At 36.4% G+C, this 17,362-nt stretch overlaps 5 protein-coding genes and 2 non-coding genes across 8 annotated transcripts; 2 read left to right on the forward strand and 5 right to left on the reverse strand.

Annotated features, from left to right (window-relative positions):
* Positions 1 to 12: 12 nt before the first annotated feature.
* LOC108566369 (general transcription factor IIH subunit 4) lies at positions 13 to 2,336 on the reverse strand. The gene is made up of 10 exons (XM_017926217.1): positions 1,980 to 2,336; positions 1,820 to 1,924; positions 1,632 to 1,763; positions 1,381 to 1,566; positions 1,136 to 1,316; positions 999 to 1,082; positions 753 to 940; positions 455 to 695; positions 231 to 370; positions 13 to 131 (listed from the first exon to the last, which is right to left on the reverse strand). The coding sequence occupies exons 1-10, from the start codon at positions 2,129 to 2,131 to the stop codon at positions 101 to 103; spliced, it is 1,440 nt and encodes a 479-aa protein (XP_017781706.1). The 5' UTR covers positions 2,132 to 2,336; the 3' UTR covers positions 13 to 100.
* A 253-nt stretch (positions 2,337 to 2,589) lies between these two features.
* Positions 2,590 to 3,238, forward strand: LOC108566367 (60S ribosomal protein L29-1). Its single transcript, XM_017926216.1, has 4 exons — positions 2,590 to 2,653; positions 2,840 to 2,886; positions 2,948 to 3,012; positions 3,073 to 3,238. The coding sequence occupies exons 2-4, from the start codon at positions 2,850 to 2,852 to the stop codon at positions 3,184 to 3,186; spliced, it is 216 nt and encodes a 71-aa protein (XP_017781705.1). The 5' UTR covers positions 2,590 to 2,653; positions 2,840 to 2,849; the 3' UTR covers positions 3,187 to 3,238.
* A 140-nt stretch (positions 3,239 to 3,378) lies between these two features.
* LOC108566366 (E3 ubiquitin-protein ligase TRAIP) lies at positions 3,379 to 5,281 on the reverse strand. The gene is made up of 7 exons (XM_017926215.1): positions 5,131 to 5,281; positions 4,927 to 5,042; positions 4,641 to 4,856; positions 4,327 to 4,587; positions 4,145 to 4,267; positions 3,871 to 4,090; positions 3,379 to 3,799 (listed from the first exon to the last, which is right to left on the reverse strand). The coding sequence occupies exons 2-7, from the start codon at positions 5,037 to 5,039 to the stop codon at positions 3,449 to 3,451; spliced, it is 1,284 nt and encodes a 427-aa protein (XP_017781704.1). The 5' UTR covers positions 5,040 to 5,042; positions 5,131 to 5,281; the 3' UTR covers positions 3,379 to 3,448.
* A 458-nt stretch (positions 5,282 to 5,739) lies between these two features.
* On the reverse strand, positions 5,740 to 10,148 carry LOC108566399. The gene is made up of 3 exons (XM_017926261.1): positions 10,017 to 10,148; positions 9,680 to 9,964; positions 5,740 to 9,626 (listed from the first exon to the last, which is right to left on the reverse strand). Exons 2-3 carry the CDS (start codon positions 9,947 to 9,949, stop codon positions 6,009 to 6,011), a joined length of 3,888 nt encoding a protein of 1,295 aa, XP_017781750.1. The 5' UTR covers positions 9,950 to 9,964; positions 10,017 to 10,148; the 3' UTR covers positions 5,740 to 6,008.
* A 320-nt stretch (positions 10,149 to 10,468) lies between these two features.
* Trnaq-cug lies at positions 10,469 to 10,540 on the forward strand. Its single transcript has one exon. It is a non-coding gene; the product is annotated as a tRNA-Gln (tRNA).
* Positions 10,541 to 11,124: 584 nt separating this feature from the next.
* Trnaf-gaa lies at positions 11,125 to 11,197 on the reverse strand. The gene has a single exon. It is a non-coding gene; the product is annotated as a tRNA-Phe (tRNA).
* Positions 11,198 to 12,866: 1,669 nt separating this feature from the next.
* Positions 12,867 to 17,066, reverse strand: LOC108566395. 2 transcript variants are annotated; one of them, XM_017926256.1, is made up of 9 exons: positions 16,500 to 17,066; positions 16,163 to 16,440; positions 15,928 to 16,103; positions 15,706 to 15,862; positions 15,408 to 15,535; positions 15,032 to 15,335; positions 14,631 to 14,975; positions 14,372 to 14,475; positions 12,867 to 14,292 (listed from the first exon to the last, which is right to left on the reverse strand). In XM_017926256.1, the coding sequence occupies exons 1-9, from the start codon at positions 16,784 to 16,786 to the stop codon at positions 13,549 to 13,551; spliced, it is 2,523 nt and encodes an 840-aa protein (XP_017781745.1). In that variant the 5' UTR covers positions 16,787 to 17,066; the 3' UTR covers positions 12,867 to 13,548. The 2 variants fall into 2 exon arrangements, with proteins under 2 accessions (XP_017781745.1, XP_017781744.1); XM_017926255.1 differs by having other exon boundaries at positions 15,408 to 15,547.
* Positions 17,067 to 17,362: the final 296 nt, after the last annotated feature.

Here is a 17,362-nt window from a genome sequence, read left to right on the forward strand (position 1 = left end):
AAACTCATTTGCCGTGTAGTTTTTTTTTTCGTTCTTACTTCATCCCTAATTCTAAGAACTATTGTTGTTACTGAAATGTGAAGACCGTTGTAAGGTAAACCTATGCTTCGGTAAGGTTGTGTGGTGACGAGCTAAACAAATAGAATACATATATAGATGTTTATAGAAATATATTAAGTTTTTGATTTATTAGACAGTACAAATAACATTTCACACAAACATTAAATTACTTTGCCTTCGAGTATCTTTTCCAAAATTTCTTCACGTCATCGTGTCCTGCCTTGCTTACGACCATCGTTCTCTTGTCGCGATTACACCAAATTAAATGACCGTTCGTATGGGCGAATTCCCTCAATACGTTAAAATCGTTCTACAACAAAAAGAGAATAACGAATTTCAAATGCATTTTTATACAAATTATTCGGCAAGTAAGTTTAAATTATCTTTTACGTACCTGCGATAAAAATTGTCCGTACAGGACGCCTTCCGAATAGGTCAACCTGTTTCGTTCCAATTCCCACAATTTAATTTGATCGACTACGGTGGGCGGTAAAGGCTGTTTTGCTTCACCTCTCAACATTTGCGGATGCACGTGTTGCTTAAGATAACCGATAATTTGTTCAGCTGTTATACCGCCCTTGAGAGCCTGTCTTATAGAATCTCTGGTTAAAATACCAACGATAACATTCGGAAATCTGAAACGATTCAAGACGTTAAACAAAAACCTTCAACTTGTGCAGAAGATACTTCACCTATAAAGTAGTTCGGTGAAGAGTCCAAGTAACGCAACTTGAAGATTTGAATCTGTATAAGCGTATACTCGATAATTCGTCTCCACAACGATGTACCCTTTCGGAGTGTCCTCTTCCAAGAGCGCCTGGCTTTGGCTGCTCGTGATATTCAAAGCTAATCTAGTAGGATAGAAACGACCTGCCTTCCTCTGAAATCAACAATCAAACTTATATTAAAGTTTTTATCACATTTCAAGCAAAACAAACCTTTCTTTGATATACAAGCCCGAATTCACGTAAATGTTGCAGGAACACTAATAAACCATTACTCATACCCTCAGTACTGTAATCCTGAAATTCATTACATTACTATCATTGTAACAACATTTTAACTTGAAAATCACCTTTCCCAGAGTACTGAAACTTAATTGGAAAAGGAAAGTCAAACATTCAGCCAAATCGAGTCCCTTATTTTCCACAGTATCCAAATAATGCAGGATAAAGTGCCACACTTGAGCTTGCCGATCCAGCAACAGAAACTGAAATCCCTGACGCGTTATCACAGAACTACCATCAACATCATCACTGCAATCAATCAAATATTTAGTCATCATAAGCAATCCAAATTTCAATTGCTTTTGCAGCATACCATTTCATTAAACCTGCATGTATTAAAATCCTCACGGCATCCGCGGAAATGCCTTCCTGCTGTTGCGACCCAACCATATAATGCAAAACGCACTCCCATCTCTCCATCGAATATGAATCTAGAAATGATACATCTCTCGCTTTGCTGTCCACCTCCAACGCTGATGACATGCTCCATGGTTTTCCTCTAAAACGATAAAATTATCAAACTAGCTTCATTCTAACATATTAAATAATATGCCTAGAACTCACCCACCCAGCAAAGCTATTTTGAGATTCCTTTTGAATGTGGAACTCAGAATCCAACCAGTAAGACCTCCAGGAATTGGAGATTCCAGCCACACAGAGAGCTCAGTTAATACTTTACTGACATACACATGCTCCCTAAAATTGCAATTTACATTAAATTCTTGCTAATTTTATGTAACTTATAAACATACTTAGAATAAGCCTGTGAACCCCATGAAGCCACAACTGCCTGTGGCACAGGTTGCTCAACAAATAAAATTCGGATTACATATTGTCTCCCCAATTCTGGCAATTCCCTAAAATTATTAACAATTATTATTGACAATTAATATAAGATAAACTTAAAATTACCTGTACACAGCCAAACATATAGTTGGGTGGTTGTATAGTTTCTCTAATACTGCTGATGATCGTGTCTTCAAATAATCATACAGATTCTTACATTCTAAGTTTGACGGTTGTATGAGGGTAACATTTGTAGAAGATTCTGCAGTCTCAGCCATTTATGAAGATCCAATAACATTGAAAATGATTACTTTAAGGTTAATTGACTTTTCCTATCACAGTTCACACGTTAACATCATAAGAATTGCCTCTGAAAGTTGTATATCTTTAAGCGAACTTTCTACAATCAAATTCCAGTTTTAAGAGATATTCATTTATTTTTTCAAATATTTTTGGTTTGTTTATTATCCACAAGCATGTACAAAATCTTTGTGGATTGAACTGAAGTTCTTATGCAATACTACCATCAGTTACCATCGTATCAATTCATTGTACTTAATTAAAGTTATTATATCAGATTTTAAACAATTAGTCCAATAAGAATGATATAAAATTTGTTTAAATAAGTTTTAAAAGTAAATGTAGTGTTTTAGAACGAGATTTTAAAATTTAAATCCTATTGTTTTTGGTGTGAACTCAAGATGAGTTTGAAGTTAGTTGCGAACGAGCTGTGTTGGTAGCAATTCGAAACATCTAAAATTCTTTCATTCAAGTGTTTTGTTAGTGACACATACACGAAGGTAAGATTTTTCTAAATATCCTTTATTATTCGAGTAATCGTTGTAGAAAACGTAAGTTTATAATATTTCATGAAGCGTTTCATCCCTTCGTCCTCAGAATTCCTTCATATTTTTATCTTTTTCGCCATAATACGACTTGTTGACAGGGTCCGAATTTTCTAACCTCTCTTCGTTCTTTACTTTCAGCTAGTAAATAATGGCCAAGTCAAAGAATCACACAGCCCACAACCAAAGTAAGTACAAACCAATTGCATAATATTCGTTTGCTAATTTGCGTGCGTTCGTTGTTTTTAGACCGCAAGGATCACCGTAATGGAATCAAGAAGCCAAAGCGCTCCAGGCACGAATCTACCTTGGGTGTAAGTACACACTTCGTGCAAGTACGTTATGAAAAATATGTTAATTGTATTTGTTTGTAGATGGATGCTAAATTCTTGAAGAACCAGAAGTTCTGCAAGAAGCACAACCTGAAGCCCGCTCAACAACTCAAGCGCGCTATTGCCAGGAAAGCCGCCAAGGACTCCAAGAAATAGATGTGACGCTTGTGTAGGACTTTTTTTAAAATTAAAAATGAAAAAATAATTAGCTAGTGGTTTTATTTGCATGTCCTTTGCCTGTAAGTAACATTGAACCCATTTCTAACAAGTCCTTAACAATTTCTTTATTATCCTAGTTGTATTTTTTTTTATGTAATTCACAAATTATTGGAAAGAAAAATCGACTTATCTATTGCAATATTGCATTTATTGGTAAATAAATTATAAATTAAATATGTAAAATGATGTGTATATGTTCTTAAACCTTTTTGTTTGCACTCAATTTTCTGAATTTGCTGCTTGAAATGATGGAGTTTGACTTGATTCGCTTCAATGGCACGCTTGCTCTTATCGGACTGGGGAAGATGTCTTCTTTGCTGTGTCCACCTAACCCATTGTAATTGTACTCTGGTTTCGAAACTTTGAGCGTATCGGTCTTTGGCATTCCCCCTTTGAATATTGAGAACTTATTGGCAGGTACTGAGATGGGTTTCTGACTAGTCGACGGTCCATTCGCAATAGAAAACTTTGCATTCATCAGACCGACGGTATTAGATTTTACGGGCAAATACGGCGAATCTGAATCCATGATTTGTTTAACTCGTTCGTTCTAGTAAAAAAAAAAAACAAAAAAAAGTGTGATGCATGTATATTACACTTGATGATAATATCAATACTCACCACAGTTGGCGATTCAATATTGCTAAGATCTATTATGTCAACCGCATCGTTCAAGTTAATTTGCTGAGGCGCCGGACTTTCGGCTATGATCCTTTGAACACTTCTATCCGGTGTATGAGATACGCTCCTGTTCAAATCAATTTTGTTCTTCAACTCCAATATCTTTCCTTTCAAATACTTTCGTTCGCTTTCGCAATTTTTATGCACCTCAATATCGGATCTGAAACCATCATTATTATATAAAATAAGTTTACAACATTCTACTAAACCTTACGCCAAGATTTTGTTATTATTTTTCAAAGCCTCATTCTCCTTCTTAATCTGATGATGCGTCTTCTGCAGCATTTGCAGTTTACTCAACGTTATTTTCCTGTTTCTATCAGTTTCCTGCAGCTCTCTAAAAACCAATGTATTGTATTAAAACACGTTTTAACGTAACAATATCAAATATCTTACCTTTTAAGTGTGGAAACCAAGATGGTAAGTGATTCAGGATTGTTGTTATGTCTCAACATTTCATTCACCTGATCCGTGCTCCCATACAAAGCCACCTGAGTATTTTCCATCGCTTTGAGCCTCTCCTTCAGTCTCAACATCTCATCATTGACTCTATCATTTTCCCTTGATTTATCTTTGAAAAACTGCACCTGTTCCTTAAGTGCCCTTATCACAGATTCTAATGTTCGAACTTTGTTCTCCAAGTCTGTTAATTCCTTTCTAAAAAATAAATAGCATTGATATACAACAAACAAAGAATAGAAATATCTCACCTCAATCCAGCATTTTGTGATTTGTACTTTGATGCTTGCTCTGTATACTTCTTAATATCCAGATCTTTGAGCTTCACTTGAAACTGTAAACTATCAACTCTATTCTGCAAGGTGCCAATATCTTCAGAAATCCCTTCTGTTGTCTGCAAATTTACATATATACGATGTATACATTTGTCTGTGCATTTTTGCCTGCACTGAGGGCAAGTTTTGGACCTGCAAAATATGAAAATGTAATATCACAATTCTATATTGTTTTTTTTTGTGTATGTGTGTCTATAAATACCTGTCCATCCATTGCACCAAACAAACATAGTGAAACATGTGGCCACATTTTGTTGAATATATTTCAGATGAGGGTAGAAATAGATCGCTGCATATAATGCACTGTATATTCATTATCTGGAAAAACAATTTGAAAATGTTGTATCCACAAAAGACATAACCTAGGTCTTCTCTCGTCTCGTTTAACGTCTTTGAATGTACTTACAATTAATGTGGTTGCTTCAAGTCGATAGATTAAATATTCAATTCATAATAAAGGAGTAATTTAAATTTCGTTCAACTTCTATTAACGTTATGTCATTGTCGTTTTAAACAGTTTTTTTGGTTTTCAATTTTGACCACTTTTGACGTCCACTTTTGGCGGTAAATCTTTGATGTAATAGACAACCAAATGTACAGAAAAATTTAAACAAGATGTACAGAATTACAAAAATACATAGCATGAAGCTCATGAGCCACTGATTTTGCATAGATCTCAGCACATGTGAGACGCAGCTAAATGTACGTGGGTGGTAGGTGCACTTTTTTAGATGAGAGCTTATTACAAAGAAGAAAGTCTACTAGAAAGTTGTCGATTTTTATTTTAATACTGCAGTAAAGCTTTATTGGCATTGTTTTACTATTTATTGGTACATTAACAAAATATTGAAGATGTTTTAAGAATTGACATTGATCTAATTCACGTTCCTTTTATTCTTAATTTCAGTAATTAAAAAAGTTTTGATATTGTCAACTTTTCCATGATGTAATGTATAAATAAAGAAGAAATTAATTACTATAAAAATGTATATTATTGTTAAAATAAAGTGTTCGTTATATATATATACATATTTTTTTTTCAGAATTAAACAAGTATCAATAAAACTAATGACAATATCAGCCAGTAATACAGTTCCTTTGAACAGCCATTAACAATCACATAAATTTGTATCTGTTGCTTTTAGAGATTATTTCGTTAATAATTGAGATCTTGAACGAAATGAAATTGAAGTTATGTTAATTTCATAATATTTAATACTCTTAAAATTAAGTAATTATTATACAATATATTTATGTTTATCAGTGGATGAAGAAGTAGTAGTGCTATCGTTCCCTCTTAGCGAGACGTCTTAAACCCTCTCTGCTGTTTACCGTAGTCGTCTTAATCGTCGGCGTTCCAGACATCTCATCCAGCAGATTCTTCCTCACGTTTCGTCTAGGTCGACTGGACGAGGCGTTCTCGCTGCTTTCCAACTCGTTTTCATCATTGACCTTCAGAGAACTCTTCATTTTATCCGCAAGCATCTTAATTTTGGCGGCACTCTTCGTCTCCGACTTGACTTTCTTCTTGCTCTCCTTAATATTGGGTGTGTAAATTTGGAATTTTGCAGACGGTGTCTTCGGCACCGAAAACTGATCAAAAGCGAACAACGTCTTCTTGATGTTCTTGTTGTGCGGCACAGAATCTGGCTTACTGGGGCTCACGCTCTTCGGGAATTTGATCTTGGTAATCTTGTTGTCGGGCGTTCGGGCGCACCCGATGTTCGAATTCATCAGTGGCAAACTCTTAATAATATTCAACTTGTCGAAGTATACGTTCCAATTGATCAACTGAGAATTCTGTATGTGGTAGATTTCGTTGTTCAGGTGATGGTTCTTCGATTCTTGCATCTTCGAAAGCGTCTCTTTCGCCGCACTCGCGTTGCAATCGTTACGCAAAGACCATTTTATGTGATCCACGGCGATAAACTCCAAAGTGTCCTGCAGCGTTTTAACTTTGTCGTTCAGTTCAAAACCGAAGGAGTCCGTTCGTTTCGAATTGATGAGTTGTATTTTCGTTTTAACATCGTTCAAATTGTCGAAGTAATTCTTAGATATCAGCATGTTTCCGGTCCGTTCGTTTAGCATCGCTTCTAAATGGATATTCTTTAAGAGCAATTCGTGATACTCAATGCTGCAGCATTGGATGCAACTGCAATCCTCGTGATTCAGAAACGCTAGTTTAATTACCGATTCTTTGTAAAGGACAGGAGATGCTGGATTGATGGGATACTCGGATATCTCCAAGTTATCACCACTATCGTCATTACAAACCACTATATCAGGAGTTTCTGCTTTAATCTTCTTCAAATCGAGAATATCCGAAACTCCGTTCAACTTGACCTGACAATCGCTGTACCTCGAAGTCAACAAGTCGGCTTTAGCTAAAAGAATCAACAATCTAGCAGTGCGAAAAGGGACGACCATTTTCTGCGCCAATTGAACCAGTTCTCGCCCGTAACACCTGGAATCCCTGGGAAATCTGAGTCTATTAAAATTTGAGACTATGTACTCGGTGATGTCGAATAGGAGCGTGAGGAATTGCGGTGTTATTTCCATATTGTACGTGATCATCTTCAAATCGGTGTGCATCAACTTGAACGTTGTCAACGGTTTAATCTGCACGTAATTGCCGTGCTTGTAGATGTTGTAATCGCAAGGAAACTGGTAAATGTGGGATTCTAGAAAATTGAATAAAATCTTGATTACCGCCAATTCCGTCGTCTTATCCTGCACATCCTGTATCAAACAATACTTTTCGTTCGCCAATTCGTGAGCCTTCAGACATTCCTCCAAATCGCCATTATTGAGATAAGAAAACGCCAAATTAGTATAATAGAAACACGCGACTTCATTGCTAATTTCCGGATTAAAGCTTTTGATTGTCTTGTTTATTTCCTTAAATCGTTTGCTCGTCGCGTCTAGATAGAACAGCATCGCTGAAGCTACTTCCGTGTACAAGTTGTAAAGCTTCATTTTCTGCGCTAATTCTGAAGCCAGTTGCCAGGTTTTTAAGGCCTCCAAGGAGAACCCGTGCAAGTTAAACATGTGACCCAAGTTCTTAGCAATCGACACGAAACTCACCTTCGCATCCTCCTGTTGCTTCACGGCTTTCTTCAGATATTCCAAACAAATATGTAAATATTTCAAAACCTTGGAGTAATTGCTTATTTTTAGGTCGTTGTAACAGGACACTATATCACAGGTATCATTAACGTGGAGCACTTCTTCGGCCGGATGTTGAGCCTCCAGAGGTTCAACATCTTTCATCTTAGCTATTTCCTTTTCGTTGCTATAAATCTGCACTATATTCTCGTACCGGAATTTAAAGAAATACAAATAGGAAATCGAGTAATTACACTTTTTCTCAGATTTAATTGATTCCAGGCAGTCGCAGATAATCTTGTAAAATTCTTGATCCTCGTAAATGAGATATTCCATCGAAAGATCGGTCAAGTGCTCAACAAATGTAACAGCATCCATCAATGAATACAGTTCTTTAAACACGCAGATTAAAGCTTTCCGACTGGGCCAAATTTTCAAGTAACACTTCATCTCCAACAACAACATATCAATTTTATCTTGATTGCTGTCAATACTCTTAAAATCTTTATAGAAACTTCGATAGAACTCTTCGTTGGCTTTCAGAACATTAACAATATTTTTTATTTTGATCGAGTCATCCAACTTGCACTTGCATTTCACAAAGTTTATTAACGAGTGATCACTGCGAAAGAGGTAAACACTGAGCGCTGAAACTTTGTAAGCCACATCGTAATTCTCTTTCTTGTTACTCGTGTCTATGAACAATTCCAAAATGTTGAGCGATCCATTTTTAATGATTTCCTTCTCCCCGATTCCTTCTATGTTAGTCATCTTTTCAAATAGGCTTTTAAAATAATCCACACATTCGTCTGCTTTATACTGTTGCATGTTGATAGCAATGTTGTAATACTCTGTGACAGACTTTTGCCAAATTGGCTTGAATTTGCAGCATTTGTTATCTTTCAGTTTTACGAGATGCCTGTTGATCCGGTTTAAATTATCTAGTATTAGTTTAATTATATCAGAATCATTCACGAATTTCTTCCCAATAGCAACACCTAATAGAATGAATATTGCATCATGCGCTTTGTAATTTAACTCGCAGCAACATTTATGCTTCGAATTCAATAACATAATTTCCATTTGATTTGCAAACTCAGAATATTGCAGAACAACGTCCTTAGTTACTTTCCTTTTCCAGACATGCTCAATCTGAAGCTCCATTTGCATTGTTGATGATGAAATATAAGCTATGTACTGGCAAGCTTCAGCTATATACTTATTCTTCTTATCACAGCCTTTTAATAAATTATTCATTGTCCTCAGATCCAGTTCCAAATCACTACTTACATTAGTAAATATATTTCCTGCTAGTTGGATTAGCAAAATTGAAGTCTCATCACCTGTCTTCTTGATGGTATTGAAACAATCAGCAATCAGCTTTTGTTTATCTGCACCACTTGTGCAGTTTTTCAAAAGAAGTATAATCAATGACAAAGCAGACTTATATTGTATAAACTTGTCAGGTATCTGAGAGACAAATTCATTAAACTTATCAATGATTATTGAATGGTTGAACTTGGAAATTATCAAATACTTTATATGGTTTTCCAATTCATTTGCTAGATACGAGGGATTTTCTGCATTGCTGGCAAACTTCATCTCCAATGTTAAAATGCACAAGGTCAAAAAGCTTTTGGGATACACACTCTTTTTCTGTTGTAGCTCATTCACTAAGTGCTGTAAGATCAAGTTAATTGTACTTTTATAGTACTTTCTCTGAACTTCATTTAAGTTGGTCTTAATGAATTCTGGAATCAGAATATGTTTTAATGAAGTTAGTTCTTCCAAATAGCCCTGAAATTAATCGTTTCTTTTTAACTGAATTATTAACAGTTCAATAGACTTACTTTGCAGACCAGATTATTTAAGATGTGATATAAACATTGGAAGAATGTGTCTATGTCCAATTGAATTTTATCGAAATTGCAGTACTTTAAATAATCAAAAATGTATTCCATGGGCATTTTGTTCTTCTCAATCCCCTTATAACAGCATAGCAACAAATTAATGGCATCTTTATCGGTGAGCATTGGTTGTTGTTTCTTCAAGTAATTGGAACACAAATCAAATTGGTACAGTTTCATGTAATTCATTACGCTTTTTACAACATCCCCCATTTTTCCTTGCTGCGCCTAAAATTAAGGGATTCAGTAAAACTCTACTTGCGTACTTTCATGTACTCACAATTACAACTTTTAAACATATAAGAATCACTTTCACAACTTTTGTCCGTTATAGATTCAACGTTACTTTTTGTTCGTATTGTGATAGAAAAAAAACGACGATAGTAGCCGACAACGTTCGTAAACCAATTGTCAAACTATTACCAACCATATGACCAACAATATAAAAAGAAACTAACTTAAAAAACTAATTCCAAATTAGTAGTTCTGGTTAATTTTTCGTAAAATACTAATTATGTTAAACTATTTATGTTAAAAGAATAATTAAATTAGTATTGAAAATTTTATTTCATTTGAATCTTTAATATAAAACCAATACAACGTGCATTATTTAAAAAGTGTCTGATTTGCTCACTTTTTAATTATACTAAATTTATATACGTTATGAATTTTTAGGGGATGAATTTAGGTACATTCACTTGTTTCAGGGGTAATTTTTACTACCCCTATATAGGTCCCATGGTGTAATGGTTAGCACTCTGGACTCTGAATCCAGCGATCCGAGTTCAAATCTCGGTGGGACCTGATGGTTAAATAACTTTTTATACAATAGTAATTTAGAAATGAATGTATGAATTTTGGCAAAGATTCACAAAATATTTCTTGTAAGTTCAAGGAATATAGTTGTGTGTAAATAAATAACGTACGTAATATAACAGTCAAAATTGTTTATTAATAATCACAGATAATGAATAATCTAGGTGTATAAAAGAAGTAAATAAAAATTGATAATTGCAAAGTTTCAATGAATACTTAAGTAGTTTTTTTACTAAGTAATAAAGTCGCATAGAATTTCTTAAATACATTTGGTATCCTCAATATTATATAATACATTTTTGTGAATAAGTAATAAAGACAAATAACAATGTGAGCTCTGTCCCAGTTGATGGTTTATGGAAAATTTGCAGATGTTACTAAATTTTGGATTATACCTGTAAAAACAAGGATGATTAACAAATGTTATAGGGAAATCTTATTGGATTAATAATTTATTATAATTGTCGAATATTGCAATACCAAAACAAGTTGTTTATAATATTATAGATACAAATAATGGGAAAGTGTGCGAATTGTAAATAATTGAAAGAACACGACTACAAAAAAGTGATTGCCGAAACCAGGGATCGAACCAGGGACCTTTAGATCTTCAGTCTAACGCTCTCCCAACTGAGCTATTTCGGCTAGCTATTGATTGCAGCGTGCAAGTAGCACAATAGGCGCGCTTTCCCAGCAATTGCATTTACAGAACTCAACCGGTCATTGTAAATTCTGGACTATAATAAGATGGGAGAAACAAAACAAAGAATAATAATAGAAAATTAAACAGAGTAGATTATAAAAACAAATAAATAAAAATAATTAAATACAATTCGGGTGTTTTCCATGGAGTAGGCCATCCCTTGCGGTGGATCGGCCATGATTGTTACGACAGGGCCGTATTCAGGATAAAATTCGAAATTTATTATCAAAGTGGCGGATGAACGTCAAAAATAAATAATTTAAATAAAATGTCATTGTTTATCATAAGTGAGAAATTCATTTAAATCAAAAAAAATAATAATTCACACACATCCAATTAAATTACGGTTTCCATTCCGTCAAAGTTTGTTTGTATGTTGTAAGCGCGCAAATTCCGTGGTGAAAGGCAAAATTTCGATGATGGAGGGATTCGAAAAGCATTGGTATAACGCGGAGAGGATGATGGCTCAGAAGATCACGGTTCGCATCTACGCTCATCCAAGTTTCATATTGGAACTGTTCATAGCCGTGATCCTGCACTTTGTCTACATCTTCTTGTGCTTCGAGATCTTTCGCATTTTGAAGCAAACTGTGACACTGAGACCGCACACAATCCATCTGCGAAGGACACCGAGAGGTAGTTAGTAGGTGGTATACGTATGCGGAGTAATAATAAGATGTCGTGTGTTCTTTGTCGGGAATGCAGATCAATACAGCAGGGATTCGATATGCACGAGCATCACTAGGATACAGCACGAAGTGTGCAAATTGGATGTCATCAGCGGTGGAGGTGGTGGACATCGGAGACCTGCTTATTCGATTTCTAAAAGGTCGAAGCGTTCGCTCAGCGAGAACTCGAGGGACATTCAATGGATTCAGAGTGGGGATGCATTCAAGCCGATCGGCGAGAAGCCAAAGAACAAGTCGATGATGGTGGATAAGCTGGCCTCGCTGAGTCCGGCGCAGTACGTGAAGCTTGACAAGGAGAGGCAGCTCCGCGAGCGCCAGCTTAAAGGATGTATGCATTCCCTAACTACCCTATTCGATAACATAGTGACTAGGAAATTTCCGGAAACTAATTTAAAGGAGCAGATCGAGACTGCCAAGGAGGAAACGGTATGCTCGCGCGTCTCCGATCAAGTGATGAAGTATCTGGACTCGGAGAGCGTCACCGAGAGCTTAATAAACGTGCTCAATGACATCGTCGAGGACAACGAGAATCCGTTGCCGCTGAAAGGCGACCTCACCGCCCTCGTCTACGACATTGGCAACTTGAAGGAGAAGTCCAGCATGATCCTGGACACCAAGTGCGACCTGGTACCGTCCTCGACGAGCATCTCATCACTAACGAAAACGGACATATCGGAATCAAATCTCTTATAATAATATTCAGAACACCCAAGTTTCGCCATCATCATCAACGTTTAGTACTCTCACTTAACTATATTATTTTTTAGTCACATCGTATAAACATGTTATAAAATTTATCGGGAAAAAGCTGAAATTTGTTACATTGAATTCGCTTCGAGTACGGCCCTGCGGAGCGGCCAGTAAAGGCAATCACGCGCTTGCCGACCTTGCAGGAAACGGCGGGAAAATCGAAAATTATAACTGAAATGTTAATGAAAATTTATTGCTTTCAAGTGTACAAATCGCTTTGCCCCACCTCGGTTGCATTATCGCTAATTGCTTATTAGTGTACTCGTGGATAAACTGTGTGTCTCTCTGTTTGTTTCTATTACTTTATATATACATATATTTCGAAGCAAATTACATAACAAATTCCAGCTTTTAAAAAAAAATCTGCAATAACTGTAAAAACAAAACAAACAAAAATAATGTGAAAGAAAAACAAAAGAACCCAAAGTTTGTCATTTCTCGTAATTGTCATTATTCTGTTTCCTCCCTACTGGTTCTTCCTCATCTCCAACAACTGTACTACAGCTCTCTCTCCCTCTCTCTCTATATCATTTCAACAAATGAATAAACATTATCTTACAAGCTAAATTATGATTAAATATAAACAAAATCTTATCTTTTTTTATTATTATGAACAAGTAAATGGGGAAATCACATACTTACAACTAACTAAACTTGAAATTAAACCAAAGAAAAATAAAACTCGTAGAAAAGGAATAAAACTCGTTATTCTATGGTTTCTGTTTCTCCAAAACTATGTACAACTTTCAACGTTCACTTTCTTTTTCATCAATCTTAAAGGCAACTCAGTTATGTTTTTTTTTTTTTAAATGTATGTGTTAATGTATGTTGAACACATACATGTTCTCTAATTGCTAGTAAAACTCATTCGTGGCTATGTTGCTACCTCCTCCGCGAAATCCACCCCTGGGATGGAAGCCGCGGGGCCTGACGGGGCGCGGATAAGAGCCGTTGGTGCCGCGACCGTTGTTACCCCGACTGCCCAGTCCGCGGGTCCACGTATTCAGACCTGCTCGAGGTCCGCGGAACTTGGCCATCTGACCCCTATAAGTGACAGAAGTAGCAGCACCAGCAGCAGCGGCCGTCACCGCAGACGAAACCCGCCCGCTACCGCGACCTTTGAAAGTGCCATTACCATTCGCCTCTTGACTACTGAACTGACTGAATTCGACGTTGGTATAATCCTCGTCTCGAGGCGCATTGTAACGCGGAATGTTAATATTACTGGATCGGATCGTTTGAAAGGATTGCGCGGACCCGCGACCATTAAACTCACCCCCGCCGCGCGGTTCGTATTGCCCGCTCGAATTACCTCTACCTCGAAACAATGCATCTTGCTGGTCCGTCCAACTCGTGTTTTCTACCGCTGCTTGTTCGTGCCGGTTCTGCCCTCCAACGGTTGCATCGTCCTCGATCTCTTCGTACGTTCCGAAGTCGGCGAAGGGAGGTGGCGGCGGCGGTAACAGTTCGCCACCTTTCTCGGTGCCGACCTCCTCCCCGTCGCTCAGGTCCATGTCTATCGACTCTACGTTGTCCTGAACCTTGCGAGGACTCTTTATAGGACTCGACAAGCATGTCTCTATCGGTTTACGATAGTCCTGAAAGAGAAAACACATCAACATTTAATACCTTTCAAGAGCGTCTCCTCTGACGCCAAACGCAGTCTCGATAAATTACTTGATCTCCTGTTCCTGTCCAAACATCTTCGCTCGATGTCCCATGACTCTTCGGTGATCCGATCAACGAAATCAAATTCCTATGATCCACATCTTTCTTCTTATCTATTTATAACACAGCACAAATCAATATCGCAATATTAAACATACCCAAACATAATAAACACTTTCATAATAGTTTTACATCATACGGACATTTTGAAAATGTTCAACTATGTTTTAAACTAACACATATGCAATGCATATAATCAAATAAATACCCTTAGCGCTTGGAACGGCAGTTAAAATCCTATGGTCTACATCCACCGCTCCCATCATATGCTGTCCATCGTGGTATTCAATCGGTTGAGCATACGATTCTTTATCGTACAAAGGCGGACTGGCTGGTGTGTCCAGCGGTGGTTGATCCCATTGACCCTCGGCATCCCAAGTCTCGGTCTCATCTTCCGGATTATAAGCATCGTAAGAATTGTAGCCACCAGTAGAATCCGTCGTCGTAGTCTGATTAAAATTATCCCCAGTATTGTTATATTCATTGCTGTATGAAGAATTGTAACTCTGATATGGATCATTGTTAGCACTTGTGCTTTGACTATAAGAATTATCTGAAAACCAAACAAATATAATATTTAAAAAAAAAACTCAAATTTCATCTAATTACCATAATTGGACGTAGTTTGATTGGAGATGCTAAAGTCGCCGTAGCCAGAATCATAATCTGATTTCGCAAAAGGAGGCAATGGCGGCGGAGCCAAAGGGGCGGGAGTATAATTGTAGGTGGATGCGGTTTGTTGCACTGTAACGGGGGGCGGGGGTGGTTGGGTCAGGTTAGTGAATAAACTGGATAACGATGAGTTTGCCGGCGTGTAATTGCTATCGCTGTTCTGAGAACTGTTTGTAATAATGTTGGTGGTAGAAATTTTAGATTGTCTGGAATCTGTGAATAAAGTCGTCGAATTCAGATCCTAAAAATTAAAAAAAGAATAGAAAATAATAGAATCTATAAACATCAACGAAATTATGGGGCAAATACTTACTTGTATATTAAACGGTAAATTTGATCCAATGAAACTTGTAAAACCATTGTTAGCGTAATTGCTTGCATCTGTTGTTGCTACCGTCGTCACCGGATTATAAAATCCTGGATTTGAGAAAGTTATTTCCTCTGAAAAAGTATCTAAATATTTTTGATTGTAACAAAATATCCTAAGCAATTTTGATGTTATTTAAAGACTAGTCTCCATATACATTTCATATAACACTTAGTTTTTAAACAATTTATGATTCAACAGCTTATGGTGGAACAATATTATAAAAGAAAAGAACTTTACTTACTTTTTGCACTTTCAATATCAGGTAAGTCAATGTCAGAGTCTGGGCTTGGAGAAGGAGCATTTATATCTGGAGATGGAATTGGGCTGCTCAATGTCAGTTTCTTTTCATCCAATTTCTTCTTCAAATTTTTAACTCTTGTTGCAAATGATTTGTATGCCTGAAAATATAAATAAGGTACAAAATGTTTTCTTTTTATTTTTTTCTATAAATATTTATACTTACAACAGCAACAACTTTCACATCCTTCCTATCCTTTTCCAAATGCGTTTCTGCATTCAACAGGAGATTCACCAGATTGTTTCTAGCTCTAATTTCCAACTTTAATGCATTTATATATTTTTCCATATGTGAAACATAATCATCCATTTCTTTCTCTACATCATCAACATGAGCTCTGTCTATAATGATTAAACCTAAATTTAAGAAATTCTAAGCAAATTGATATTTGAATGCGTACCTTTGAGAGAAGAAACAAGTGCTTCACCATCAAGAAGTTTGGGGTTGTGCTGCTTGAAGAGTTTCAACTTTGAGTCTGTATCATCTTGCAGCCTTGAACAGCTCCGTATTTTATTTATCAAATAATTTGCCTGGAAATCATGCATTTCCTCTATTTTTTTGTTAGTTGGAGATGCACTAATGAGGCCGGAGAGATCAGTTATGAATTCTTCACCATAAACACTACGTTCTTCCCAGATCTTGAAGATCCTCAGGATTTTGTTTTTAACCTTTTCATCTCTTAATAAATAACAAATTAATTTGGAGAACACTGGAGAAGGATGCAAAATTAAACATACCTGACCATGGTGGTGGCTTTCTGCAGGGCAGTGCCCCAGCTCTCGACGAAATCATAGTTTTTCCTCTTTGAGTATTGTATAACGTCATTTGCAAGATAAAACAATGTGAGTCTCTGCTCGATCCGCACCCGTTTCAGCACATTCAGCCAAATGTTGACAATCTTCTTGTGATGTTGTCTGTTCTCCAAACACCAATGACAACAGCCATTAATGCTGTCTTGTGAATCCTTCAAATTGGACAATTTCTTTTCGAACAGCAAACTATTGAACTCCGTCTCCGATTCCATTTTAATACGAGCACTTTAAAACTTGCCACAAACTAAACTTTACACCGACTCTGATGATGCCATTCGATTTACCTTTTACACTCACCTCACAACCGAACAATTTTTTTCCTATCACACACTCATCGTACGCACTCAAATCAAGTATCACAGTTATATCGTACGTATTACTTCTATTATCGATAGCACAAAAGATGCAATTCTTAACAATTGTTATAAGATTTCATGCAATATTCGATCTATGTGTTGTTGACATTAAACAATACGCCATTTTCGGGTTTTCAATATGGCCTGAAGTTGGTTTCTAAACGTGATACTCGAGGTACTGCACGACTCTAAAAAAACTAAGCTTATTGACAAAGAAACTGTTTAAAAACAGAATTTAAGTAATCTCTTTGTATAACTGATACAAAGGGCTATTGACCATAGGTCTTTCTGCCTCTCTTTGTATAATATTATTTACTACCAAACTATAATTTACTCATATTTTTTTTGTATTGAAAATTCTTGTAATGTAGACCCTGGAGGGACATTAACCCTCGAAGGGTAAGTAAAATCGGTATAAGAATTATTAATCTT

This window comes from Nicrophorus vespilloides, unplaced genomic scaffold (genome assembly GCF_001412225.1).
Source record: "Nicrophorus vespilloides isolate i.1.1-1 unplaced genomic scaffold, Nicve_v1.0, whole genome shotgun sequence".
In the NCBI taxonomy this organism is placed as follows: domain Eukaryota; kingdom Metazoa; phylum Arthropoda; class Insecta; order Coleoptera; family Silphidae; genus Nicrophorus; species Nicrophorus vespilloides.